We start from the raw sequence: 25,542 nt of genomic DNA on the forward strand, positions 1-25,542 counted from the left end.
GCTTCAGGTCTGACCCCACTTCACCCCACCCCCACTTCAGCTCCAACCCCCCTTCCCCCCCCACCTTTGGGTCAGAACCTCCCTCCCCCCATACCCAGTTTGGGTCTGACCCTGCTCCACTTCATGTCTCCCTGATTTGGGTCCCGTCCCCCACCTTTGGATCCAACCCCCAGTCCCCCCCCCCGCCACAACTCCAGGTCTGACCCTGTTCTCTCCTCCCAAAGCTGACATTCCTCCAATCCCCCCACCCCCGCTCAGTTTGGGTCCTACCCCTCCCCCGCCAGTTTGGGTCCGACCTCTCACTTCCACCCCCCCCAACCCCCCTCCCCCTCTACCTGCTTCAGGGCTGACCCCACTCCCCCCCCGCAGTTTGAGTCCAACCCTACACGTCGGGCAAAAGTGTTACAGCCAGCCCGACAGACAAAGCCTTTCATTATATTGAGAGGGGGCGAGTGCACGTGCGCACTGCTGCTAATGTAGTCCTCTAGCCCCGTCGCACCTGCTGGCCAGGCTGGCACTGCGGCGTGAAGCTTGCTGACTAGCTCGCACACGCATGTGTTACCAGTGCACGGCTTGTGCCACGGTGGAGGGACGAGGCTGGGAGGAGGTGGGGTGGGGCGGGGGCCGGGTGTTCAGGTTAGTGCCACGTTGCGCTCTCTTTGGTGCCGGACAGAGACTGTCCGCGGCCACAAGCAACCACCTGCTTTTGGCCTCATACCTGAACAGGGCTAACTCCTGGTGTGCAAACTGCCCCCTCTCCCCGCCACCGAGCTGCTGACCCCTTCTGCTGGTGGTTACACTGAGGCCATCACGTGCCGTGCAGGAAAAGCAGCTTAGGCCATGCTGTCGCTGCTGCCTCGTGGTCCTAGGTGCGATCCGCTGGCTTTGTCTCCACCCCCATGGAGGCATTTGCCTGGGGCGCTGCTAGTGCTCAGTAACCACAGAGGGTAGAAAGGGAACGCGCAGAGGGAAAAGAAGAAGTGGTTTGTGTGTGTCACCCCTGTGCTGCTGCTGTCACTGGCTCGGGGTGAAAGTCACCAGCGCAGCCCCTTGCTCCTATGGCTGGGGCAGTCCTCACCTCCTGCTCCTGCCCCCGTCGCTCCGGAGGACGGCAGCATGAGGGGCCTTGTCTGGGAACGGCAGCAGCACAGGTTTTCCACCCTGTGCACATCAGAGCAAACCCTAGTCTCCCCGTCCCCCCATTTTGCCATTCGCTGGGGTAGGGCATGAGGCCTTAGGTGCCTGTTCCAGCAGTGGGTTTGTCTTGGCCGCTGGGGCAGCGTGCGCCTGGCATGCCTGTCAGCTGTGGGGAACCAGAGCACACCTGCCTTAGCACAACAGGGGGTGCAGGGCGTGCTGTGCAGCACTACAGCAGTGGTCCCGGGGCCTGGGCTTTCCTCCTTTTTTCCCCTTCCTGAAATGAGTGAGTCATGAACTGGGCACTGGGAACTCCCCCTTCTCCAGTCCGCCCCTCCCCATTTCCACTTGTAACTTCCCCCTCTTCTTCCTCCCGCCAGCACCCTGCCAGAGCTGGACCCCCACGGAGCTGCTTTTCAGTCCTATCTAGGCTTGAACCAAGTAGCGTGCTGCTGCAACAGGCTTGTGCCAAGATGGGCTCCCATGTCCTGCAGCCCTCGGGGGGGTGCCTGGAGGATCAGGGGATCATCTGCCACGGCCAAATCCCCTTCCTCCACTTTCTTCTGCACATGCTTTGTCCCTTTGCTTTGCATTCTCCCCCCCACAAACACAGCCTTGTTTTAGCAGAATAAGGGGAAGGCAAAGGCATTGTGCAGACTCTCCTCTTAGGAAGAGACACCCGCCTTCTAACTTTACACCCTGGTGGCTGCGGGGAGGATCTTGTCTCTGGCCTGGCTCAAGCCCCCTGCAGCAGCCGCCATGGCCATGGCGAGGCACTTCTAGCTTTACAGTGAGTAGAAAAGGAGCACAAAGAGGGCTCTGGCTGTCTTCAGTTGAGGCATTTGCAGAATAGCTGGACAAAGTAAAGACAGCTGCCTGTTTTTTGAGCACTGCTTGGGAGAACTGTGCACCCAAGGCTGGCATCACAGCTGTGTGCTGCGTCCCCTGCCGCTGGGTGCAGCTGTAGTGGATGGGGGTGTCGATGGAGCTGCCTGTGTTGAGGCAGTGCAAGGGTGCAGGGAAAGCGGCAGGGAATGGCGGTCCTAGAATGAGGGTTGCTGGAGAAGGGAAACCACAGCCCCTTTTTTGGATTGGCCTCACTGAAGACATGCACTTTATTATGGAAGAACAAGCACCCTTCAGCTTCGTGCCATTGCGTGGTAGCGCCCTCAGTCAAACACCCAGCAACCAGACAACTCTGGCTTCGGAGGGAGGCACAGGCAGCAAATGCCTCGCCCGTAGGAGCCAGCGCTTTCAGACAATCACCGGAGGGCCGGTCCTTGTGGTCCCTTCTCAGGTTTTACTCAGTTACTGCATGGTTCCTTACTCAAGCAGTCTCCCGCTGACTCCCAGGGTGCTGGGTCTGGGCACGTGATAAATCAGGACCCTGGGATGTGGCCTAAGGTCCTGTCCCCCACCCTTCTCTCTCTCAAAAAACAAAATTACATGAATAAAGAGCCACTCTCTTCAGGGTCATTTGGATTCATTACCTCTGGTAGCTACACCCAGTATTTCTGTAAAGTGTTAGGAAGCGAGTGTAGCTGGGGTTGGACACTCAGAAGATGCTTGTGGCGGCAAACACGTTCTCCCCGCCGGCTGGGGCTCAGCACTGGCTCAGCCTGTGGGATCGCTACTGACTACGCCCGACCGAGGGAGCTGGCTCCAGATGAGCTGAGACGCTTACAGCAGAAGGGGTGCAGTGCGAGGCTTTCCAGGGCACATGTCCGACAGGCCAAGCAATCCCCAACCTCGGCAAACACAGGCAGCTTTAATCTAAGTCTTGCACTTTTAGCATATTTGTACATATAAGCTATAGCCTGGAAGGTAAAAAAAAAGTTTTAAAAAGTAGGCCGGTTTGACAAACGTAGTGAAATGTCACTGTACATATTGTAACATATTCCATGTAAAAAGCCTAGAATTGAATATGAATATTAGTTCTATTTTATATGATGTCAAATAGAGATGAATTTATAAATGTTCCTATTCTTAAAAGTATTTTGTAATGGAAAAAAGGAAGTGTCTTATGAAGACGAACCCAGGACAGATTTTATTCTTGTCTCGAATATGCGTCCCTGGGCAGCTCCATTGGATGGTAGCTGTTGCATCTTGACAAGCTTTAAACAGATTGTACATAGTATTTTGGAAGAAAAATAAAAGTATACTTTTAAGACCTCTTACACGTGCTGGTGTTCTTTACTCCGTAGCTTGGGTCCGGCCCAATTCTTCTCCAGGGTTGTAGATGAGGTCCTTAAACATGTAGGAACGTGGATTCAGAGGCTTATGGCATCTTTACATCTATACATACACCCGTAGGAGCAGCAGCGGGGATAACATGCAAGACAAGCTGGGATTTCCTGGCAGAAGGCAATAGAGCTAGGTCAGGAGCAGCTGGCAGAAAGGAGGATATTGTCTGACTGGGAGGGAGACAAACCTGCCTAAGAGAGAAGGATTTGGCTTTAAATGGGGAAAAGAGGCAAGTCTCCTAAAGAGGCAAGTTACCTATACCCCACCTCCACCCTTATCAGGTCCCAATATCTTAATCCTAGCATCTCCAACATCCCTAACACTGCAAAAAACAGACTGGTCAAACCCACGGCAAACCTGAAGATTTCTTTAAGGCCACGCGAGGAAGTAAAATAAGGTTTCCAACATAGACTTTCTGTGAAACAAGTTTATTGGATGTCCCATCAGATTTACAGAGCCTCTGCTGGTTACAGCACAGCGCACAACAGGCCAGTGTGCCGGCGCACACACACGTACAACACGTTCTTGATGACAGAACGGTAGCAAAAAAAGGACAAGATACTTTTTATTTCTCTGCAAACAAACTGGAACAAGGCTGTTAGTTCTGCATTTTTAAAATCCTAATCACCACAATTACATTGCAGTATTTTGTTTAGTACAACAGGGTGATGAACTTTTAATGATGTAGCTACAACACGCAATGTTGGCCAACCGTACCAACCACGCTCAGGAGCTGCATCTAGTCATGGAACAGTAAAAGTTACTGTTTTTCCTCTAAGAGCAGAGTAGCGTGAAACTCGGAGGCTCTCTTCTGTGGCCTCTAAAAAGTCGAAGCTATCCCTAACTTCTTGGAAACATTCGGCTTTGCACTATAACAATCCCCTGCAAGTTGGAAATACGCAGTCTTAAAGCAACCTAAGTTCTGCTTTCCCCTCAGTCTTTTGCACACACCAAGAAATGATGGGGTAATATTAACTCCCAGACTGATTTTGTGGCTCCAGCCTAGCAACGCTCCTGTTACGGTTAGCTGTCTGCTTCCCTTTGCCGCTCTTATAGCTTCCGAAGTCTATCCAAGCGTCCCACAACGCATCTTTCCAGGTCGCACACATGGGAGGGCAAGGGGACACACTACCCCTGCGTTAGCCAGTCCCTTAGGTTAGCACGTTTGGCTATTCTGGTCCCAGTTTTAGAAAGTTATTTTATGTGACAACCACCATGGTAATGGCTTCAAAGTACGTTGCCCAGCGCATGAGGAAGGGCTGCTCAGATCATACTGACAGCAGGTCAGGCCATGGAGGGACGAGCCTCTCCTTACGCTGCCTTCAAAATCATGCTCGCAGTTTCACAGCGCCTGGTTCTACTTCACAACGGCCTGAACAACGAACCATGAGTCCGACCAGGCCACGTCTCTGCTGAACTCTCCAGTTCGGTGTCCCTTTCATACAAAAAACCACCCATTTCCCTACATCTTGGCAAGAGACAGACAGCTGACAGCATCCTCCCAGTGCTCCTTTATTTGAAAGCCTCCTCCCAGCTCCCTTGTTCTCTGCTGTTCAAGCAGCATGTCCTCCCCTTCCAGGGGAAAGCTACCAGGGACACGCAGTGCTCACTGATAGACCTTGAAGACATTTTGCCCTGCACCTAACGAAGGGCCCTGTCCAGTGCACAAATCGCACTGAACTTGTTGGCTCAGGAAAATTAGGTGAAATTCCAGAGGGAAGTTTCCTCTAATAATCCCAGGTCAGGGACTCTGGCACTGCCAAAGCCCCTGCCCTTCTACACGAGACAACTGGACTTTGACAAAGAGATGCAGTCAGTCCCTCACAAGGGCTGGGACAGCAGACTAGGCTCGTTTCTGCATCATCAGGGAGGATTTTAGAGGCAACGCTCTAAGGAGCAGACCCACCTGTCTGCTACATCTGCTGCGCAACTTCAAAGGAGGGTGTCTGAGAAGCTTGGTCACCCTGGGTCTAGTTACTAGACCAGGCAGCTTCCCAGCAGATGCTCCATGGAAGAAAAGCTTCCACTCCACCAACTATGCTTATATTGCTTTTGTTGGCCAGGCTCCCTCCACCAGGGCAGGTGGAGACGCACAGGGCCAGATGCTGTCCCGTACAAAGCAAGAGCATCCCCTGGACATCAGTCAGTCAAAGCAAACTAAGGGCACAACCCTAAGAAACATGCATGTTTCCTTCAACTCTCCAGGGAATTCAGTCGCTGCAGATAAGTGTCTACCAGAGCAGAGCTAAAAGCTGGTGTAACAGGGATAAGAATCTGATCCACGGCTTCCGAGAACCAAGTTTAACAGGTCTACTCTGCTTAAGCAACTGCATGACTCTCCCATCTGTTGCAACATCATTTCTTCCAAGCTTTCCCAACTGAACGTGACCTGCCACAGACCTGGGAACCACCGCTGCCCACGGCTCGTCTGGCACAGAACGTTACAGCTGTTTCCTACGGGACTAAGCTAGGGGCTTATCGTGGAATTATTAAAATAGAAATATTTTCAATGGCCAAAAACCTTTAATAAATAAGAGGAACTAAAGACAGACAAAAGGCCCCAGGAGAATACAAAAATAAACAGAGGACTGTACTTCTGATATACTCGCTTTTAAATCCATTTTAAGAATTTGCTGATCATTCTGCATATAAATATATAGCTGTGTTATAGACACAGATACAGACTTTCCATATATATCTTTAATAAATGTCTCTATATCTTATCTTTGAACAACAGTAACAGAAATTGCACGATGTGACATTTTTAAAAGTGCCTATCTTATGTCACGGACCCATTTAATATCATGAGACTACCGTACTTCACAGGTTTCCTTAGTACCTTCTCCATGCATATATTGGAACCTGCATATAATGATCGGTGAGAACAACTTGGTTGTTTCCTCACCACAAAATTTGATCTAATACTAAAAATTCAAGAAACCTTTCAACTTCTAAGCTGGCTCAGCAAACACTGCCTGCTGCGAAATGTCTTTGGAAATTAAAAATATAGGGTCAGATCCTGCAAAATCCATTTCATGTGAAAAGTTGTGTGCCTAAGAATTACACACTTGAGTAAAGGTTTGTCTGGCAAGATCAAAATGATTGGCTTTGTTTTCTAAACTCTTACAGAAAGCATTGTGAAAAACTTCTAGTAAATACAATCCAATTCTCTGCTGCCTGACTTTGCCTTACAAAATACATGGGAAAGGCTATATGCAGCTTATACTTCAACCTGCAAGATACAAATCAAGGCTATATAATATCAATCTATTTTATGAAAGTTTCTAAAGAAAGCTGCTCAAGAGCTGAACTCTATGTATTATATAATTGTCCGTAATTAATACTTGCTCACTGGAGTTTTGAGTTCTTATTAATTCCTGAGATTAGGAAAGAATGGATACACACACTCATTGCTTATGACCTGGAGAATACCTGCTGGCTAATTTCTTTAGAGGAGACAGTCGCTTTCACATGGCAAGTAGTGGTGGAATTTCCTTGTCATCCTGCCAGATCAGAAAAAAAGCAGCGATGGTCCTACTCTATTTAAGCATCACAGAAAGACATCTAATAGTGCTACAACACCCTGCCCTACCTCCTTACACCATATAAAAATAGTGTTGCTTTGCAGCGAGAAATTGTCATGCAGGCTTTAGGAATATGCATTTTAAACAGTTCACTGTTCTCAAGTTTATGTATAAATACAAGGTGTTCTCCCCCGCCTCTGTCAAAGCCACTTTAAATACAAGCTACATAATGCTCACGCCCACAGAGCATACCTCAGTGGATCCTTACAATAAAGATGGTCCATTGTTGAGGATTCCAGCTAAGCTGCTTTTTCCCCCTGCCGACATGTATTAAAAGTCCCACTTCAGAGGGACTCAGAAGGATTTTGCTGTTGCTGTCTCTGTCGACTGATACAAAAATGTACAGTGGCAATAATCCAAAAAGAAAGTTCACTAAAAAAAAGGCAGATAGTTACAAGCTGTAGGCGCCGATAACAGTTAACAAAACAGAGTCCACTGCAATCTGCCAGTAACCTGGTTCAGCAGTCACAGATCAGCTTATTAGGAGCTTGCTATTTTGGGGCCTTGAAAACGATCCTGCATGTCTCCAGCGCCCTTCAGATGAGCAAACAGGCCTCCCTTTACATCATCTCATATGCCTCACACAGCAAAAAGAGCAGCCATTGTTTGGTGGGGTCCTTGAGCCTCTAGCAAGTAAACTAGGGCCCAATTCACAGGAGATTAAAGCTTTTGATGACCCATCCCGGCCTTCACACTGTGAAGCAGAGGAACCAAAAGATTACCAGTGACCAGCTCTGCTCTGCAAGGAGAGGATGCCACCAGGCAGTGGTCACACTCTCCTCTGGGATGATGGAGGAAAACCCTGGAGTGGGACTGGGGGAGAAAGGGGGAGGTTCAGCACATTCACGGGATTCACAAACATCAGGGCTGTAAGGATCCAGTTCAGAAATGATACCATTAGGTAAACTGGGATTCTAATCTGGATGCTACACAAAGGCCCATTTCTAAAACCCACTCTTCATTTTAAGCTAGTGAAATCTAACAAGAAAAAGATTAACACTAAAGTGACGTGGCATTCTTCTCTATCACCATGATCTGGTGGCCACAAAGGCTACTAGACCACAATTTCCTATCAGTAGGGCTGAGGTTTCTATCCCGAATTGATAGAGGTCTACATACAGCTTCAAAAATGGCTTCCTGGAAATCAGACCAGCCAGAAATTGAAATATTTTGATAGCACTATTCATTCTAATGGAAGATGGCAGAAATCCTTACGTTCATCACTCTGAGGATGAGCAGCATGTCCAAGGGAGTGTAACCAGTAAGAGCTGATACACAGAAAGTGTTGCCAACATGCCCTCTATGTTTTAAACATTTAGAAGTTTAAAAATATTGCATATCTTGAATGGGGTAAAAAATGCCACTCTTGTTTCAGTCCTTTGTGCAGTGAATCTGTGAATAGTGTGAAGAAGCAATTGTGCTTCAAACTAAATTTACTGTCATCAAAAAAGCATACTATTCTGTGGTGGGTCCAGCTAAACCCTCAAGCCCCACTCACAAGGTAAACTCCAGGCTCAGTTCCTATAGTAAAGCCCTCCTTTTGTAAGCGCTGTGTGTTAATACAGGGTGCAGAGATGGGAGGGAAGTTACAGTCTGCTTCTTGCTTTCAGTTGGGAAGTTTTAGCAGTTTCTACTTTAGCTTTTATGTCACTGGGTTTCTCAAAAAATCTCACCAAGGCCGGTTCATTTAGCAAGGATGCCAGGATCTGCTCAAAAGCAAAAGACCATTCATGGTCTTCACTGGGAGGACCCTGCATTTTACTGCTTTCAGGCTGCTGTGGTGCATTCTCCTCCTGCAGTTTCTTTTGGTCCTCAGCAGTCGATGCCACTGCCACAGCCGGACTTTTGCCTGGTGACGTGGAACTCTGCAGCCTTCTCCCAACCTCTTCCATCTTCAGCAGGAGGCTGGTTACAACTGCTATAGCCCGATACAACAACTCCTCCTCGGGGTCCCCATGGAACAAGTTGTACAGAGTCTTTGAGAACTGAATGAACTGTGACTGGGGAGAGACAATGAGGAGATTATTCAAAGAACATCAACAGCAGCTCTCTTACCGACAAGCTTCTCTCTCAACCTGCTTTAACTGAGAAGGGCATAAAGAACACAACCTAATTTTCCCTCTAACGGCACAATAGCCATTTCCCTGTCACAGCTTGCCTAAGCTCATTGCCTTATGTAGGAAGGAGAATGGATCTTGATTATAACTATAGAGCAAAAGAGAAATATGCCCAGATCCTGCTGCAGTGTCAAGCCAATTAAATGCCAGAGTTTCCTTTTTGGAACAACGGGGGTTTGGGTCCAGGACTCAGGCTCCTATGCACTATTTTAAATAATAATAGGTGTCGATCAGGTTTAAAGTCCCTTAGACCTCTCTGAAATTGTTACCTGTAAAACCTGGATGATAAGCTTGGAAACAGCCAAATGGGTGGCATCATGTCTGGAAGTCAAAGGATCTCCAAACAGTGGAATATAATGATTCCAACTGAATTAAACTCACTTGAATTAAATATAAGTTGACTGGATTTAATCTGCATTGAATCCAAGTCATCTAAAGGGGACACAGCCACGATCATTTCGACTGGCACACTGAAAGCCATTAAATTATGGTTCACCTGGTTCATTCTAGGCAAATCCTTGATATTTTCTTCTTTTTTAAGAAGCTCATCTTGCCACTGCTTCAGATAAGCCTGAATATCAACCTTCCCTTTACCTGCTTGAGGACAAAAGAACACATCAGAAGCGCTGGATCTCTGCCACAATCCCAGACCCCCAAGGGAAATATCTTATATTAAGTAACAGACGTTCTGAAATACTTGGTTTACATTTTTTGTTTGGGTGCAATGATCATCTGGGAAAAGAAGGAAACAATCACCACGCAACGTTTCCTGTAAACAACTATACCAACAGAGACGTCTCATGCCAAGATCCAGGTTAGAAGCTGAATTGGCATTAAGGTTCGAGTTCAGGCTTAAAAGGTGTTCTCATAAGATTTCAGCATAAAATAGTTTTTCACAAGACTATCTTCTTGCAAATCTCAGGAGAAATTGTACACAAAATCGTGGCCACAGGCTGACTTAGCATGAGATCCAGCTACAAGGTCTGGTTTAGATTTGAGGATTTAAATCCAACTCTCCTCCTAAACTTGAATGACCTCAGGTTAGAAGTACCCATTTTAGTCCTGTGCTGCAGATAGGCAGCATTTTTGCAAATAGTCCAGGTGCAATGTCTCCCAGGTGCTTAAAAATGTATATAGTTTAGAATTACTCCAGACACAACCTGTATCAATCCAGCAACAAACAACGACTCCTCTAAAGTGTGAATTAATCGGGAGTTGTCTGGAAGAAGACAATGGCTCATCCAATATTAAACACCGGGGTTTCTCCCCTGGGGCACCAGTTCAAACCTAGACCTGCTCAGACAGTAATGACCAGGAGTCATTACTATTAGGCAGATGCTAGCAGCCCATTTGAAATAAGTTTGTATCCTCCAACTACTTTCTACACAGCAGACTCAGGGAGGCCGAGGGCTGAATAGATGTATAACTACAAGACATTTCCGACAGTGCTCTGTACTGAATAAATACAACTACACTAATACAAACAGCACCGCATTACACATGGTAGCACGGGCCATCCAAGCTGCTAATAAGTTAGGAAAATATACTTCCTCACCACAAACAGCTTTAATTCCTCTCCCTCAAATGCAATACAAGGCTAACAACTGTCTCGATTCACTGATCAGGATTATTTTACCTTTTTCTGGGCTCTTCAAGGCATCAGCTTCCTGACTGTCCACAGGAGAGGAAACTACATTTGAAAAGAAAAAAATATTTGTTTCTTTGAGAGATCAAGTGCATGCTGTTTTTTCCTTGAACAAGAGTCTCTTCCTCCGGATGCACATCGCTTAAAAAACATGCTTGCTTTTGTACTGAACTCTACTGCCACAGAGAAGCAGCTCTACACATTTCTCTGCCTCCTAAGTCAACACGCAGACAGCACAGCTAACCAGAGGTTGCAAGATAAGCCATAATGTAAAACAGATTCTCCCCAGAGATTCGGTGCTCAGTAGAACGTGGTACCCAACTACTGTAGGTATCGCACTTCTGGTGTCAATTTTACCCTTAAACATTTGCTTACGAAGGACCTTAGATGAGAAGAACTTCCCAGAAGTCTTCTTTAGAGACCCTCATATTTGGATGCCCATCTCAGGATGTGCAACTTCAGAAGTGGAAGACAAAGGTTTTGAAACCTCCCGGAAGTCTAGGCCAGGAAGGGTATGGATTTGGATATTATACTCCTAGGACAGGAAGCATTTGCTTATGCCTGGAGCAAAATGGTAAGTATAATGTCAGCCCTTAGAGACTGTATTTTCTCACACACCACATGTGCCTTTTTCCCCAACAATCGGCACATGCATCCTAAGCAGGAAAGCTCATTTTTCTGCCTCAATTAGAGGCACCCTGTTTTGATTCCTGCTCCAAAACCAACTGCCGGCTGGCAGCAGTGGCATTGCTATTCAGGCAGCTGAGGGAATCAGTTGACTTAATGGCTTGTTGTTCTTCACTCCACAGGTGTTAATGGTAGTCTCTCCTTTGTAATGCTCTTGAAGTTCCACTGGCAATTTTCCTGTCTGCTAGCTACTCCTGGTCTCTCCTCTCCTTGCAGAATTTTTAGCTCTTTTCAAAATCGCAGATCCACCCATGGACACCAGTCTTCTTCAAAAGCTAAGCTTTCAGCTTTTGGTTAAGTAAGGAAGGGAAAGCAAGTGATTTGAAGATATGGCTGCATAAAGTAGGGACAAAGCTAAACTCTGGAAAAATATTTTTCTCTTTATTCTGCCTTTCCACAAATAAGGTGCGTGTCTTATTTGGGGTATGTAATATTAGGGAAAATACAGTCAAATTAAAACATAAGAACACATTTAACTGGTGCACTGAGGCTGTGACCTGATACCTTATGTCCCCCCACCTGTATTCCTCCATTTCGACTGCCTCTTGTCTCAGATAGCACAAGGGGCAGGGAATGGCTTTTGTTTTTCATTTGTACAACACCTATCAAAACAGCTCAGTACTGAGGCTCCTATGTGCTACTTTAATACAATAAATAAAACAATTGAGCCAGGCTGCTTATGGTAGTGTATGCCACAGAATCTAGCCATCAACTGGCCCTTCAGCCTGATGCAATCCAAGCATCAAGATAGAGGAAACTGCTCTAAAGAAACTAGGATATGATTTAGCCCTCATGTCATCAGTGCCTGTATTTTATACCAGCATTCTTCATCTGCATTTGTGCCCATTACTGATTAGAGCTGCTAAAATCTACCACAGTATAAGTAACAGACTCGCACTACTAATTCTGTGGGCTGTATGAAAGATGCTGGGGCTTACCAGTGAGCTGGCTGAAGTGGATCAACTCTTCTTTGGAAAGTTCAGTGCCTTTTGAAGGGCTTAGAGATTCCACTTCAGTAAAAGCTGCAAGAAACAAAATTCATGTAGCCAATTTTAAGTGCACACTGTCATGCTTAGATGATCAGCCTTTAAGAAAGAGCCAGGAAACGTCTAACTCCCTTGAAGCTTCTCAGTACTCTATGAACTGAAAAGAAAGGAAGAAGAAAAGAGACAGTACGAAGGAATAGAGAATGCATGCCCTAAGCAAGCAGTTCAGATTCCCAGTGCTGGACAAACGGTCCTCAGAATTGATGACAACAAACAATCTACGCTGACAGCACAGACAACATAATATGTCCGTCCTTGCGAATAAGGCAGACATGCTGTAGGAGTGGTCTGGTCCAGGAGAATAAATCACTCTGTGTCTAGCAGGTACTCATAGTACAGCTGTAGGTTTGTACTGTGAGGTCCATACTAAGGGCAGGGGGGACATGAAATCAATGTGTAGGGCTAGAAAGTTAAAGGATGATGAAGAGAGCAACAACCAGAAGACCACACACACCAACAGCAACTGACTTACCTGGAGGGATGTGCAACTTAAAAAGCAGCTTCAGTTTGTCCGTGAAACTTCCATTATACAAAGTATCTGTCAAAGGAAAAGAGCAAGACACTTCATTTAACTAGTTCAAAGCTTTGGAAAAACCCTACGAACCTAGGCAGGAATGGCCAGAGGTGGCTAAAGCTGGGCATTATGCAGCTATCTGGCACAGGGACGAGCTGCAGAAAGATGTAAGAATGACAGCATGCTGACCTCAGGGTTTGTCTATGCTATGAAGTGAGTAGGGTTTCGTAGACATGGTAATATAGTTCAATCAGCTCATTTTCAAACATTGCTAAAAAGCTAGACAGCAGGTAAATGTTTAGTTGGCTAGTCAGAATATGCCTTTCACCCCAATATGGGGTGAAAAATTGCAGGCAAAGAAGCTGGAATTATAGGCAGGGCCACATGCATGTGTAAACACTTGCTATGTGAAAACTGTATCCTCCAAGAAATACAGTGCTGACATTTCTCTGTATTATCTTTCAACTTTTGATTTGGGCACAACACCATTTAGAACGAGATGCAAAAAACATATTAATATAACATTAAAATTGTCCAGTTACATTCACTTTAAGTCAAGAAAAAATATTGTTCCAGCAGGAACGGTAACTTAGCTGCAAGACACATCCTCTCTGTGTGATGACATAGTTTGAGGAAGCATTTATCATCAACCAGATAGCTTATGCAACACAATAAGTTGTTTCCTAACTGAGAGTTCAATCTTACAGTCTACTAATATAGCCCCGACATGGAAATTGCGTTAATTGATGAGTATTTCAGAAAAATTAGCAGTACGTAAAGTCTGCGGCTACTACAAGAAACTATTCTGCAGAGCAAAGCAAGGACATGCAATAAATAGTAAGTTTTCACCATTACCAGTCAGACTGACACTGGTTGTTCACCCCCACTCCTAAGTGAACTCTGCAGCCAGGTAGCTCAATCTACACAGGTCTTTAATCTACTTCTCTGCAGCATACCAAACACTGTTAACACTAATGGGTGACAAAAAGAATGGAAATCTCATGTAAATTCAGAACCTAAACCTGATATTTTCATACCGAGCACGCAGACAAATTCTTTGAAGTTTATAAGGCAATCCGAGTTCTCATCCAGCAGCCTGAACGTCCACAATGCGAGAGAGTCCTTGTTTGCACAATATGCCCACGGGCTCAAAAGATGATAGAGAACCCGGAACTGCTGGCAATCGATCCGATACTGTTCCAGGTAAGGCAGACTGGGATCGTGGTGTCTCAGGACTGAGCTATTTACACTCCAGTAGCAAGACAGAAAATGTTCTTTCTACAAAAGAAAAAGGCATTGCAGGAACAGAAAGACCTTTTTGTTTGCAGGAGGGAAGAGCGGAGGGGTTTTTTTTGTCTGTTTGTTTTTAAGATTCTGGGTTGATTAAAAGTTGATATCAAAGGCAGGATTCAAATCTTTGTTTAAAGTGTGCTGAAATGGTGGCATGTCCCTATTATATATTCACCATAACATACCGATAATTTTGCAAACAAGGGCCTTGAAGAGAAAAGCAGCTCATTACCTTGAATAATTCATAAAGCTCTTCCCGGTCGCTAGGACTGAATTTTACATCCTGGGATACGACACGCAGCTGAAACAAATTCAAATAAAATACACAGTAACTTTCCCCACTTTGATCCAAAGGCTGAGAGATTTCAGTTCATATTAGAGGGCTGGTTTGAATCTTGCTTCATATTTTCTGCAGACATACTTATGCAATGGGTATGGAACTTGTTTCTAAACAAATCAAGGATCACATGTAGCCCCCCAAAGCAGAGGATGAACACACACCACATCCCATGCCGGTGTTTATCCTATGCTGTAGACCCAAGACAATAGCTCTCAAATACCAAATGTTTTACCCTCATCCAATGTGAGCTTCCTTTGCAAGTGACAAACGGCATGTTCAGCCCTTACAAACAGAGTTTATTTTCCAATGCAGGGAATAAGGACTCCAGTGCACTAACTCAAGGGCAGCTGCAAGAGCAGAGTCCACAGGCACTGAATACCTGACCTTACAAAAGGAAATACAACACACATGGTCACAGCACTAAATGCTGCAGTAACAGTGTTTTCAGAGTGACTATTTACTGTAGTATGGACAGAAGTCTTGTTAATTTGTCTGGTTTGAATGTTGGCCGTTGAAACAAGCCAGCAAACAAAGGAAACCGCCTACAACCTTCAGGTGGGAGACTGAATTTTCAGGAGCTTGTGCTATAACCAAAGAAGAGATACTTTGCAACTACAGACACCCATATTCTATAAACACATTCAAAAGCTATTTTTATCTTGTTCCAGCATGTTAAATCTTTTTGGTGGCATTTCAGTTGGCTTCCCAGCTCCAGAATCAAGTGAAGAAACATTTTACTGTGTCATTAAGGCCTTTTCACATTGCCTCATGTCTCTAAGGGAAACGCATTAACAATATAACAGCGACACACAGAAACGTAGGTCAGCCTAATCCAATCCATGTGAAGCATCACAGAAGCTAAACCCTTTTGAAGCCAGTTGGTGATGGTGCTGCCCAGCAACTAGAGCAGCAGGTCAAACTGTGATTTTCAGATTCAAAAGAACACGGGGCAAACACTGAGTTACTGACAGGCCAGGGGGATTTAAGCCTGTAGGGTGCAACACACTGGGTCACTGTTCATTCTCTTGCATTTCCCTCAAGGAGGAGGAAACCTATCAAAGGAAAGACAATATCAACCGCTGTGCAATGCCCAGGGCTTCAGTCCTTCCAAGACACTCACCACATTCTGCTTTGTAGTAACTTCAAGGGTCTGGATTACATACAGCCTGTTCCTGCTGCGCATGCTCTGGACATCCTCATATCGAATATCACCATATCTCTACGGGTTGGGGGGGGAACGGACAGACAAACAAAAACACAAACCCCAAAAAACAAATTCTATGAAATCAGTTTTTTCCAGACAGAGTCATCCACAGTGTCACTAAACCCTTCTGGCAGCTAAAAAGGGCTTTAGTATCAGATGTCTGGACCAATGGTTCCCAAACTTTTAGGACAAACAAGATCACCAACCTTCAATGTTTCTTGCAGGCCACTGTGGCCCCTTCCATTGTACACCCGGGCTGGGCGGGACTACCTGCAACCCTATCACCACAGCTTTAGTGACCACAGGTGGCGAGCCATTGAATTGGGCAAAGATCCAGCAAGCATGATCCACACATACTTGTCCTATTTTAGTGCAGAGGACTGAACTAGATGACCTTTTCAGGTTCCTTCTAGACCTGCATGTCTATGAAAGCTGCTAGTAGTTCACTTTTCTCCAGGAGCAAAGAAGAAGCAGGGGAGTGATTCATAACTAGCTCTCTGGCATGCTCCTGGGACAATACCATTAGGCAATTCCTTGAACTAAAGCAGATTTCAAATTTACAACTTCAGCTTAAGATAAAAGGTACTAAAAACTACAGGCTTTTCTACTTATGGACCAGAAGTGGCTACCCTGGATGGGTTAGACATGGGGGAGGAAAACCCCGCAGACACTGGATTTTAGGATCTGAATAGCACCAAATATCATTCACACATTAAGATTTTCATCTTTGAATTCAGTGTCGTTTAATCTTCACCAAATCTGAGTGAGGCAACACCACCACAAGGTGTAATACTGGCCTCTTACTCACAGTTAGTAACTGGTGCCATCTGCAAGACAGTTCTCTTTTGTAATAACATCAATGTTTCAACATCTGTATTCATTCCACATTAAACAAAATGAAAACAAACCTTTTCACATGAAAAAGAATTGCATCACAACAGGGAAGTCTGGTTAGGAAGGGAAGAGAGGCTCTCATTGCACACTTCGGCAGTCTCAGCACAGGCCTCAGATACGGGTAACCCAGGTCCAGAGTCAGAATGATGATGACAAAACACACCTTACTATTCTGAATTGGGCACAGAAGGTATTTGAACCTAGGTGTATACCACATCTCAGGTTGGTGCCCTCACCACCAGGCCAGAGTGCGAGAAAGAGAAAACACAGCTCTCTCTCTCTCTGTCACTTCAATGAAAACCGTATCAGAATTCTGACATGCTGTACTTCCATCAAACACCGCTGCGTCAATGAAGCAGCACAATCCAACAAAATTTCATTCAGTCAAAAATGTCCCAACCAGCTCTACTTGTTGCCCTTTATTCTGAGAGTTCTGACAGCTAGGGGACTTCTTGACGAAAGAGAGGCAAGATTTGGTGCAGCAAAAAAGGTCTTTCCTTTAAAAGACATTAAATAAATCCCAATACTGTACAGAGTCTACACACAACATAATGAACAGAAGAATACGCACTTCGTTTGCCTCTCGGATCAGGTCGGTGATATCTACTTTTGGGTCGTCACTCTTAGCATTGGACAGGTTTGAAGCCTGCTGCACAGCGGGAGGTAAGGGGCTGTCCTTGTTAGTGACACTGTCAAAAAATCTGCAAGAGACGCATTAAATTAGTGACATCAGACTTAAAGCAGAAGTGGATACAACCACACCTGAGTCTTCTATGCTGGGAAGAAGAAAGCAGATCAAGGAAAAGGAATATTTCCTAAATGGCAGAGACAAAAGGAACAGATCTAGGAGATCTACTGCTTCCTGTCTGCTTCAGAAAATCTTCTGTGAACTTTTTTGGAACTGTACCAAATTACTGCAGGTTGTATAAAGTGTGCCCCCAAAAAAGGTTACAACTAGATAAAATGTTAGAAGCAGCCATTCAAAATGGGCTGGCATGATTTAATCCAGCTGGGGAAGGAGGTATCCAAACTCATACAGTTTGGGTTTCCTAGTTAAAACCCAAACTGACCCCATTCTTTCTTTTAGTCAACCTAGGTTGCAATATTGTACTTTGGTTACTTGTTTAATTAATAATCTAAAGCCATCACAGCTAGAATTTGAAGTACAGTATTAGTTTATATGGTGTGTTGTAACGATAAATTTCCTTGACAAAAAACTCAGATCAAATAGCTCTTAATACCATTCTATGAGCCTGTGAGTTTCCAGCTCTGAGTTGAAAACTACCCAAGATTAGTAGTCATGTCCCTCTACCATTACTGTACCATAAACAGATCTCAGAGCTCGTATGGGGACAGGATGTGCACTGTGCCTGCTCTTCTGTCACAGTAACTCAGAATAGTAACATCACCACACCAACTAAACTGAGGAAGGTGTTACAGCCTGAACCAGGGAATTCTTGCCTACCCTGCACTGGTTCAGTATGCATTTTGAACAGGCATATTTAGGGGCCCACTACTCTATACTAAACTCACATGACAAAACTAATTATCTTGGCTTGACTATTCCAACTGTAACGCTAATGCTTAAGGATGGAGGAGCCAGCAGGCATTGCAATAAGAATATGATTAAGGGGCCCCTAGTCCAATGTATGAAGTATCTAGGGTACTGCAGTATTCTCTGGGTTGCTTGGTTGGTGAGAAAAGGGAAAGCGTCCAGATATTATAAATGTCTGCATATGTTCTGTATCAGTTTTAAAATGTACAAAATGCGTATTTGTTTTAATAGCTAAGGTTGCAGTTTTCAAAGCAGCATAATAAAATCAGGCACACATCTCTGAATTTCAGCATGAGCTGGCTATTTTACACTCAGCACAATTAGTCTGCTTTTTCCAAGCGACAGATCTACATGCAACTACAACTGTGTTCCTGAGTTGCTTTCAGGAATTAAGAAATGCACCACTACCTGTTTAGAACAGTCACTGCCTCTGCATCATCCTTACAGGTCAAGAGTTTGTCCATGTTATAGTCCAGCACTGCAAGACCCAGCTGCAGGATTGCTTTTATCCCATCATAAAAGAAACAGTCAACCACATTGACTGCACTTTCAATGGGCAGCACACTGATAAAAAGGGTAAGGAACCAGGAGAGGGAGATTGATGAGAAGAAGGTCATGTCTGTCATGTGGTCCGTCAGCTGAGGCAGGTGATCCCTGATGAGTTCCTCAAACACTGCCTGATCCACCAAGGCACCTGCAGGCGGATAAGGACACTGTCACCAAAATGTTACAACTGCCAACAGACGGAAGGTTTTTCTAAGCATTTCCCAGGTGCCAATAGCAATGCCATTACTCATAACACAGACTGAATTACCACCGTAGGCTGGCATCAGAAACAACAGGAGCAGGTCAGGGTGTGGGACTACTATACCAGTCATGGTCAGGATGTGTTGGGGACCATGAAGACAAAGTCAGAGGCATGCCCAGGAAGGAACATGCTATTACTTTTGAGAGAGCATAGTCAATGTTGTTGGTTCTTTTCTCCAGTACACTTAATGCACCCTGTTTGCAACAGGAAGAGAAAAGGCAATATTTTACAGTTAGGGTGGCCAAAATCTGGAACCAACTTCCCATGGAAGTAGTCCTCGCCCCTACCTTGGGCAAATTCAAGAGGGGGTTGGATGATCACTTGTCTGGGGTCTTGTGAACCCAGCATTCATTCCTGCTTGTGGCAGGGGGTCAGGCTAGATGACCTGTGCAGGTCCCTCCTAACTTAGCTGCTATGAAACTATGACTTTCAGGTTTTTGAGGGGTTTTATTACAACCCCCCCCCCTCCCACACACACACAGAATTAGCAAGGGGACCCAGCAGGAGAACATAGAGCTTTTTTAAAACTTTCGTTTTCAAACCGGCTAGATTTTCACATAATTGTCTTCATATAAGTCCAGCATATAACTGAAGTTTTCTACATGACTGGGTTTCCTGAATAGTCTCTCTACCATAATAACACAAGAATAAAATGCTGCTTTCACTCCAAAAGAAGGGCTTTGGGATATTCTTGATGTTCAGCTTTGCTTCCTAAACTACCCCAACCAAACCGAACGACTTCCCCCTGCCTGCATTAGCTAGTGTTTCATTTCCATTTTAAAAAGATCATTCCATTGATGTTTTCAAGCAGACAAAAAAGAAAATAGCACATTACCGATGATTCGACGATTGAAATAATCAGGCAACATTCTTTCACACACAGCAACCAATAGCCAGAAAGCTTCTTCCTCTTTAGCATACAGCAGCAATACTGATGTCAAAATGTTCATTGCCTGTAATATTCAAGCAGGACAGGAGGCGTTAGCAAAGACGGACAATAGAAGCACTCAGTACAATTGAGTTTTGCTCTATGTTGTATACACTATGTATATTTCTTAAAGCTTGTGCATCATGTGTTTTCACAGTTCAGGCCAAATAAGCAACTCTAACTATCTGTGGACGTATGTGACAATACAGTTAAAATGCACAGTACAACATTCAAGCTATAGTCTGTACACTCAAAAGTGTGCTATAATGTAAGCCTCATAAATATCCAAAGATTACAGCAGATAAAGTCATGTCATAAGCAGTCTCTACTGCCAAACAAGTACAGCACAAAAATCAGTATCATCTGATAGCTTGGCGGTTAAGCCAGAAGTAAACTGATGAATCTACGGAAGTGTGATATATTTTATATGGCATTGCTATAATAATGGTTATCATGCATTAATGTAAGTAATGGTTAGATGACCAACATGTGCAATCTCAGGGCAGTCCCACCTGACAGTACCCAATCTTGGGATTTCTGTATGCATAGGCTGTGAGAACTCTCCGGAGTGCAGAAATGCCAGTGTCACTCTGAAATGCTGGGTGCTCAGGCAGGGAACGACGCAAGTCTCGCTCAATTTCATCAGTAGCTAAGCTGCTTGTCCCAATGGACATTTCCACCACCTCGGTGTAATAACCAGGGTTGGTAGCCATGTCATTAACAGCACCTGCCAACATGTTTTATTGCACAACGTAAGATGACAATAGTCGAGTACCACATCAGTTCTTTCCAAAACATACACAAGTTCAAGTAGCTATTAAACTACAACAATATCATGATTCTCTAGGACATTATCTCAGTATTACACAAGAGTGGCATTATTGAAATCGATGGGCCCCATACTGGCCTAACACTGAACTGTAAAGCGGAAACGGTAGTCAACATAATTAACATGGTACCTTCCTTTGTATTACATACCTCATTTCTCTTCCCTTCCATAAAAAAAAAACCAAACCTTTTTCTATCTGTAACTGTGCACGTCTGTTCTGGAAAGGCAATTTTTTCTTCCTCCTTAAAGCTGGTCAAACCATTTCTGATCTATGCACTTTTCTGAAAGTACCTGTGTTTCTCAGTGGGAACAATCTGAGCTTTCTGTATCATTACATGCTAAACATGCTCAAACACCAAGCTGATGTGTGGCATAAATGCCCAGACGTTGAAGAAAAGCTAACAACTATATGGCTGTTGTGTTTATAAACTCTCGGCAAGAGCTATCACATGGTATACTGGCTGGATAAATTTAAAAGTAATTGTTATGGTATACTAAACCTCTGGAAGAACTACACAAATCACCACTGGTATGGGGAGGGATGGGAGTGGAGAAGACAGCCACAGACTTCCAGTGCAACCACCAGCATGTCCTTGGGGCAGTTTCCACAAGCGTTGTAGTTAATGGGAGCTGTAAGTGCACAGTGCCTTACTCTGCACATCAGTACTTTTGCTGCAAAACGCAGATGATGATAGTACTTCCCTGCCTCATGAACAGAATGGAATTCACCTGAACTAACTGCTTGTCAAAGGAGATAAAGATATTGTACTACTGTGATAAAGGCCATGAAAGCACTTCTGTCATTTCCACATGCAAATGTCTTTAGAAGAACTGTAAGTAAAACCCGTTATATGTTTATAACCATGAATCTGTGATTTAAGTAGCATTGTCAAAAAGTTAGTCAAAATCCAACTAAAACTCTCTACTAGAGAAGCCACTGGTTTATGAAGCTGCCATCCCTACCAAAAGCTGTTTAAATTGAACTAGGGAACAAAGTTCCATGACAAGGGTTTAAAATGAAGTCAGAACAGGGTTAATCTAATGCTGTCCCTTGAAACTTTAGGGCATTGCAGGCAACCTACCAATGAAACGAGCATAATTGTACCAGTACAGTTTTAAGAAGCTGTTGGAGTCAGCAAATTAATCTTTTAATAGTCAAGACTAGAGGCTTGGGCTTGTTTCAATTCAAGACTGTAAGATCCTTACCTGACTGCTTTAATGCTTCTTTCTTCAGAAATTCAAGACTTTGCTGCAGCAGAAAACAGCAGTTTTGACACAGTATCTTTGGTCGCTAACTAAAACGTTCCCATCCCTAAAATTCACTACTATTCAGTACCTGAAAAGAGAAGCCACAGCTCTCCTCTTAACGTCTCTGGGATCCCTCGTACTACTAGGTCACGAGTCTTCCTTGTCCGAAACATGCTAACACCACGGCCACATTCTACGAAGAGGATATTCCAGGATTGCTCTTTCATTTTTTCTTTTAACTATCAAAGCAAAAATAAAAGTCCAGTTAGCAAGTCAGTCGGTCTGGAAGTCAGTCCGTATGCTGAAAGGAGAGGAGCAAATGTTACTCTTGGTTACGCCAACATAAATGGGAATAACAAGACCTATGTCAGTACTGTTACTCTGGACTTGCACTGGAGTAGGTAAGAGCAGAACTGATTCTCTATACGGTAGGTCAAATTAAGTAAGGAAACTATAAGCAAACTGATTACTTATTTTCAATATCCCATCTAATACAATGGGAATGAGACAAATTCCTCCATGTTTATTCATGGCTAAATATATTTCAGTCTCCTCCATACAGGAGATTGTCAGTAAAGCTAAGCAAATGTGATAAAGTTGGCATTTTTTTGCCAATAAAATGCAACCAAAACTAAGAGAGAGAGAGGAAGTGATCCAAGCAACTCATTTCTTAGTAGGATACAAATCTTCCAGTTATTCATTAATGTCTTCCTCGCATCAACAGCTCTTACTTGAATGACTGTCCTTGGGGCCCTTTTGGCTGCAAAGCACCCCAGAGATTTGTCCTCTGGGAAAGCTGTGCTGTGCGGAGAGACTGACAGTCAAAAGACTTCAGTGGGGCAGAAGAAAGTTTGCTGAGGGACCTAAATGTCACTGTGGTCAGCCGGGCTTTGCAAAAGCCTGCAAGAAAAGTAACAGCTTTCACCACAACATATTGCTAGTATGGACATGGGTGATGAGACAAAGTCAGTACTCAATGCAGAGCAGCCATGCCTATTATCCAGTAACTTCAACTTCTCCTGTGGAACTCTGTGGCTGCTTTTCATTGCATGGGGGTGTGTGGAAAGTCCCTATAACATCAGCCAATTTTTAAACATCCTCATATTTTGCTAGAGATGGTCAAAAATAGAAAAAAAAAAATCTTCTGGGTGAAGCAACATGCTGGAATGAGATGGGCCACTCCAAGGGCAAAAGATAAAGGGGAAAGGGGGAAATAGGGAAGGAAAAGAGCAAGGTAGAAAAGGAATTAACACAGGAAAAGATAGGGAAGAAGAAAACGAAGAAGGCACATGAGGCAGACTGCTCACAGGGGCCAACTTCAAAGGCCTGAGTAAAGAGACAGTGTGAAAGCAGTGTTATGGCCCTGATACATCAATGTAATTAGAAAAAAAAAAAAGTGAAGAGTTTCAAAGTCAATGAGACATCTCGCTTGCTTAATTACATTGAGCTTATATGCTTCCTCTTTACGTGCCCACAAAATGCTTCTTGCTCACCTCAGCAATCAGCCTACTTCCCTCGGCTATGGGAACCCAGATGACAAAACAGGTTATTCTGTTTTTTGCCTCCTCTCTCACCCCACGTTGCTCCACTTCAGCTGGCCAGATCCAGGACACAGTGGACCAGGGAACTGGGAAGTATCCCGTAGGTGCTCCAGGCTCTCAGTCTTTTCTGCCCCTGGTCTACTTCCCATTAAGCTTTCTGCAGCATCAAGCTGTTCTCAGAGCAACTCCAAACAAACAGAACTAAAGGTGAATCAATAACTAGAACAATTTGAAGCAGGAAATCTGGCCTTGTTTAAGACCAGCACTGAGGACTCAAAATGCATAAGTCCATATGGAATCCAGAGCACTTCATATATTTATCTGACATGAAATTGAAGAGAATATAGTAAACTAGTCCATTTCTGCTAAAGCTCAAAAATGGATTTCTCCTGAAAGGTCCATGACCTCAGTGAGGCTAGCCAAAAGAGGAAAGCCTCCTTGCATGATTAAGAGCTGGTGAGTCAGTTCCTTACTTAAGCAAAACTGAAGTGATGAGTATATTGTCTGAGTAAGGAGAGAGAAGTGGTGAATATAGCTCTTTGCAAGGTACAAGACTTGCATGCTACAATGAACTTCATTATGCGGGTAAAATGCAGTTCAGCTTTCCGTGATCTTACAGGCAGGGCAATTAATGATTACCATCACTATTGCTACAACTTGGGAACAGCATGTGCACTGTTACTCCATTTTGTCCTTTTTAACATTGCAGGGATGTTCACTCTGTAAGGGGGAGCAAGGAAGCCCTGGGAAGCCCCAGACATCAGGATCTCAGGGTTATGAGGTTCCTTGCCATGCAATCAGGACCTGGGCATCTCCAGAAGAACCAACTGGAACTGGGGCTCTCAATGTTTCTCGGTCTCTCCTCTGCACTGGCGTCTTCCCATAATCAAGACTCCTGGAATTTTGGCCGCCCAGGGAATACAGACAGTGGGCTCTATTAGGCTTACGTGTGTGTTGAGAATGGGAAGAAAGGGGAGCTGGGCCAAAATGACACGATAAATAGAAACGCAATTAAAAGTTACAGAATGAAACAGTTCAGAAGTTCCAATTGCTCTTCCAAACCAGAATGAAAAACTTCTCTGGAATACAGGAATTTCTCATAGAACAGAAATTCTACGTTTTGACTAATTCTGGTCCCAAACCCACAAGCTCTTCAGTACCTGTAGGCCATGTCCCAGTGTTGAACAGCACTTGGGAATGCCATCATGAAAACAGGCTCTGACCACTTGCTCCGACACCACGCACCCTGCAAGCCAAAAGCAGCTCCAGCGTACATTTTTCAGCAACCCCTAAGCATAGTCCTGTTTCATGTAGACATGCTCACAAGTTTCCATGAACTGGGTTTCTAATGTAAAAAGTAAATAGAATTTTTTAAATACATTTTCCAAGCCTTCCTCATACATTAAATAGCAAAAATAAGGCATAGATCCATTTTTATCATTAATAAAGTAAGTATTTTCTCCAAATCATAATGTTGTTACTAAGATGTGCATAGGGAATGAAGTGAGGGGGAACAAATTAAACTGATCTCTGGATTGCATTTTATTTGTTCCCAAACCATTTCCTGTAGTTAAGTCCTGGCAATTCAAATGGATGCGATTTTAAGCACATGCTCAGCGCTACAAAATATTATACTATTTACATGACAATAACAACAATAATGGCAGCTCCTGCCTGCAGGAGGCAGAAGAGCTGGATGATATTGCTAAGGAAGGATAAGGTGTATGCTTATTAAACAAGATAAGCAGAAACTGAATAATGTGATATACAAACCCCTTTGGAAATATAATAAAGAGTACAGAAGCAGAGTAGGCAGAGGAGAGAAAATTGCCCAAGCAATAGGGGTGGGGAGGAAATCAAGTTTTAACTGAAATAAAAGTTTCCACTTCAATTTAGTCCTTTTCAAATTAGAAACAGAAAGTTGCCCGCTT

The 25,542-nt window shown here is 44.3% G+C and overlaps 1 protein-coding gene across 4 annotated transcripts in view; it reads right to left on the minus strand.

Annotated features, from left to right (window-relative positions):
• Positions 1-256: 256 nt before the first annotated feature.
• The window catches only part of TBC1D8B (TBC1 domain family member 8B), a 60,133-nt gene continuing 34,847 nt past the window's right edge, over positions 257-25,542 (minus strand). The window contains exons 9-21 of one of the 4 annotated variants that reach the window (XM_090061362.1): positions 22,159-22,309; positions 20,506-20,720; positions 19,901-20,018; positions 18,666-18,951; positions 17,274-17,403; positions 15,725-15,823; positions 14,497-14,565; positions 14,012-14,252; positions 12,933-12,998; positions 12,353-12,436; positions 10,719-10,772; positions 9,579-9,676; positions 257-8,965 (exon numbers count right to left, since the gene is read on the minus strand). In XM_090061362.1, the coding sequence (XP_089917488.1) occupies positions 8,552-8,965; positions 9,579-9,676; positions 10,719-10,772; positions 12,353-12,436; positions 12,933-12,998; positions 14,012-14,252; positions 14,497-14,565; positions 15,725-15,823; positions 17,274-17,403; positions 18,666-18,951; positions 19,901-20,018; positions 20,506-20,720; positions 22,159-22,309 (2,025 nt within the window). In that variant the 3' untranslated portion in view covers positions 257-8,551. Of the gene's footprint in view, positions 8,966-9,578; positions 9,680-10,718; positions 10,773-12,352; positions 12,437-12,932; positions 12,999-14,011; positions 14,253-14,496; positions 14,566-15,724; positions 15,824-17,273; positions 17,404-18,665; positions 18,952-19,900; positions 20,019-20,505; positions 20,721-22,158; positions 22,310-25,542 lie in introns of all 4 variants that reach the window. The other 3 variants (XM_090061361.1, XM_090061364.1, XM_090061363.1) reach the window with 3 other exon arrangements.

This window comes from Crocodylus siamensis, chromosome 8, assembly GCF_052110815.1.
Source record: "Crocodylus siamensis isolate JL-2025a chromosome 8, ASM5211081v1, whole genome shotgun sequence".
NCBI lineage: Eukaryota > Metazoa > Chordata > Crocodylia > Crocodylidae > Crocodylus > Crocodylus siamensis.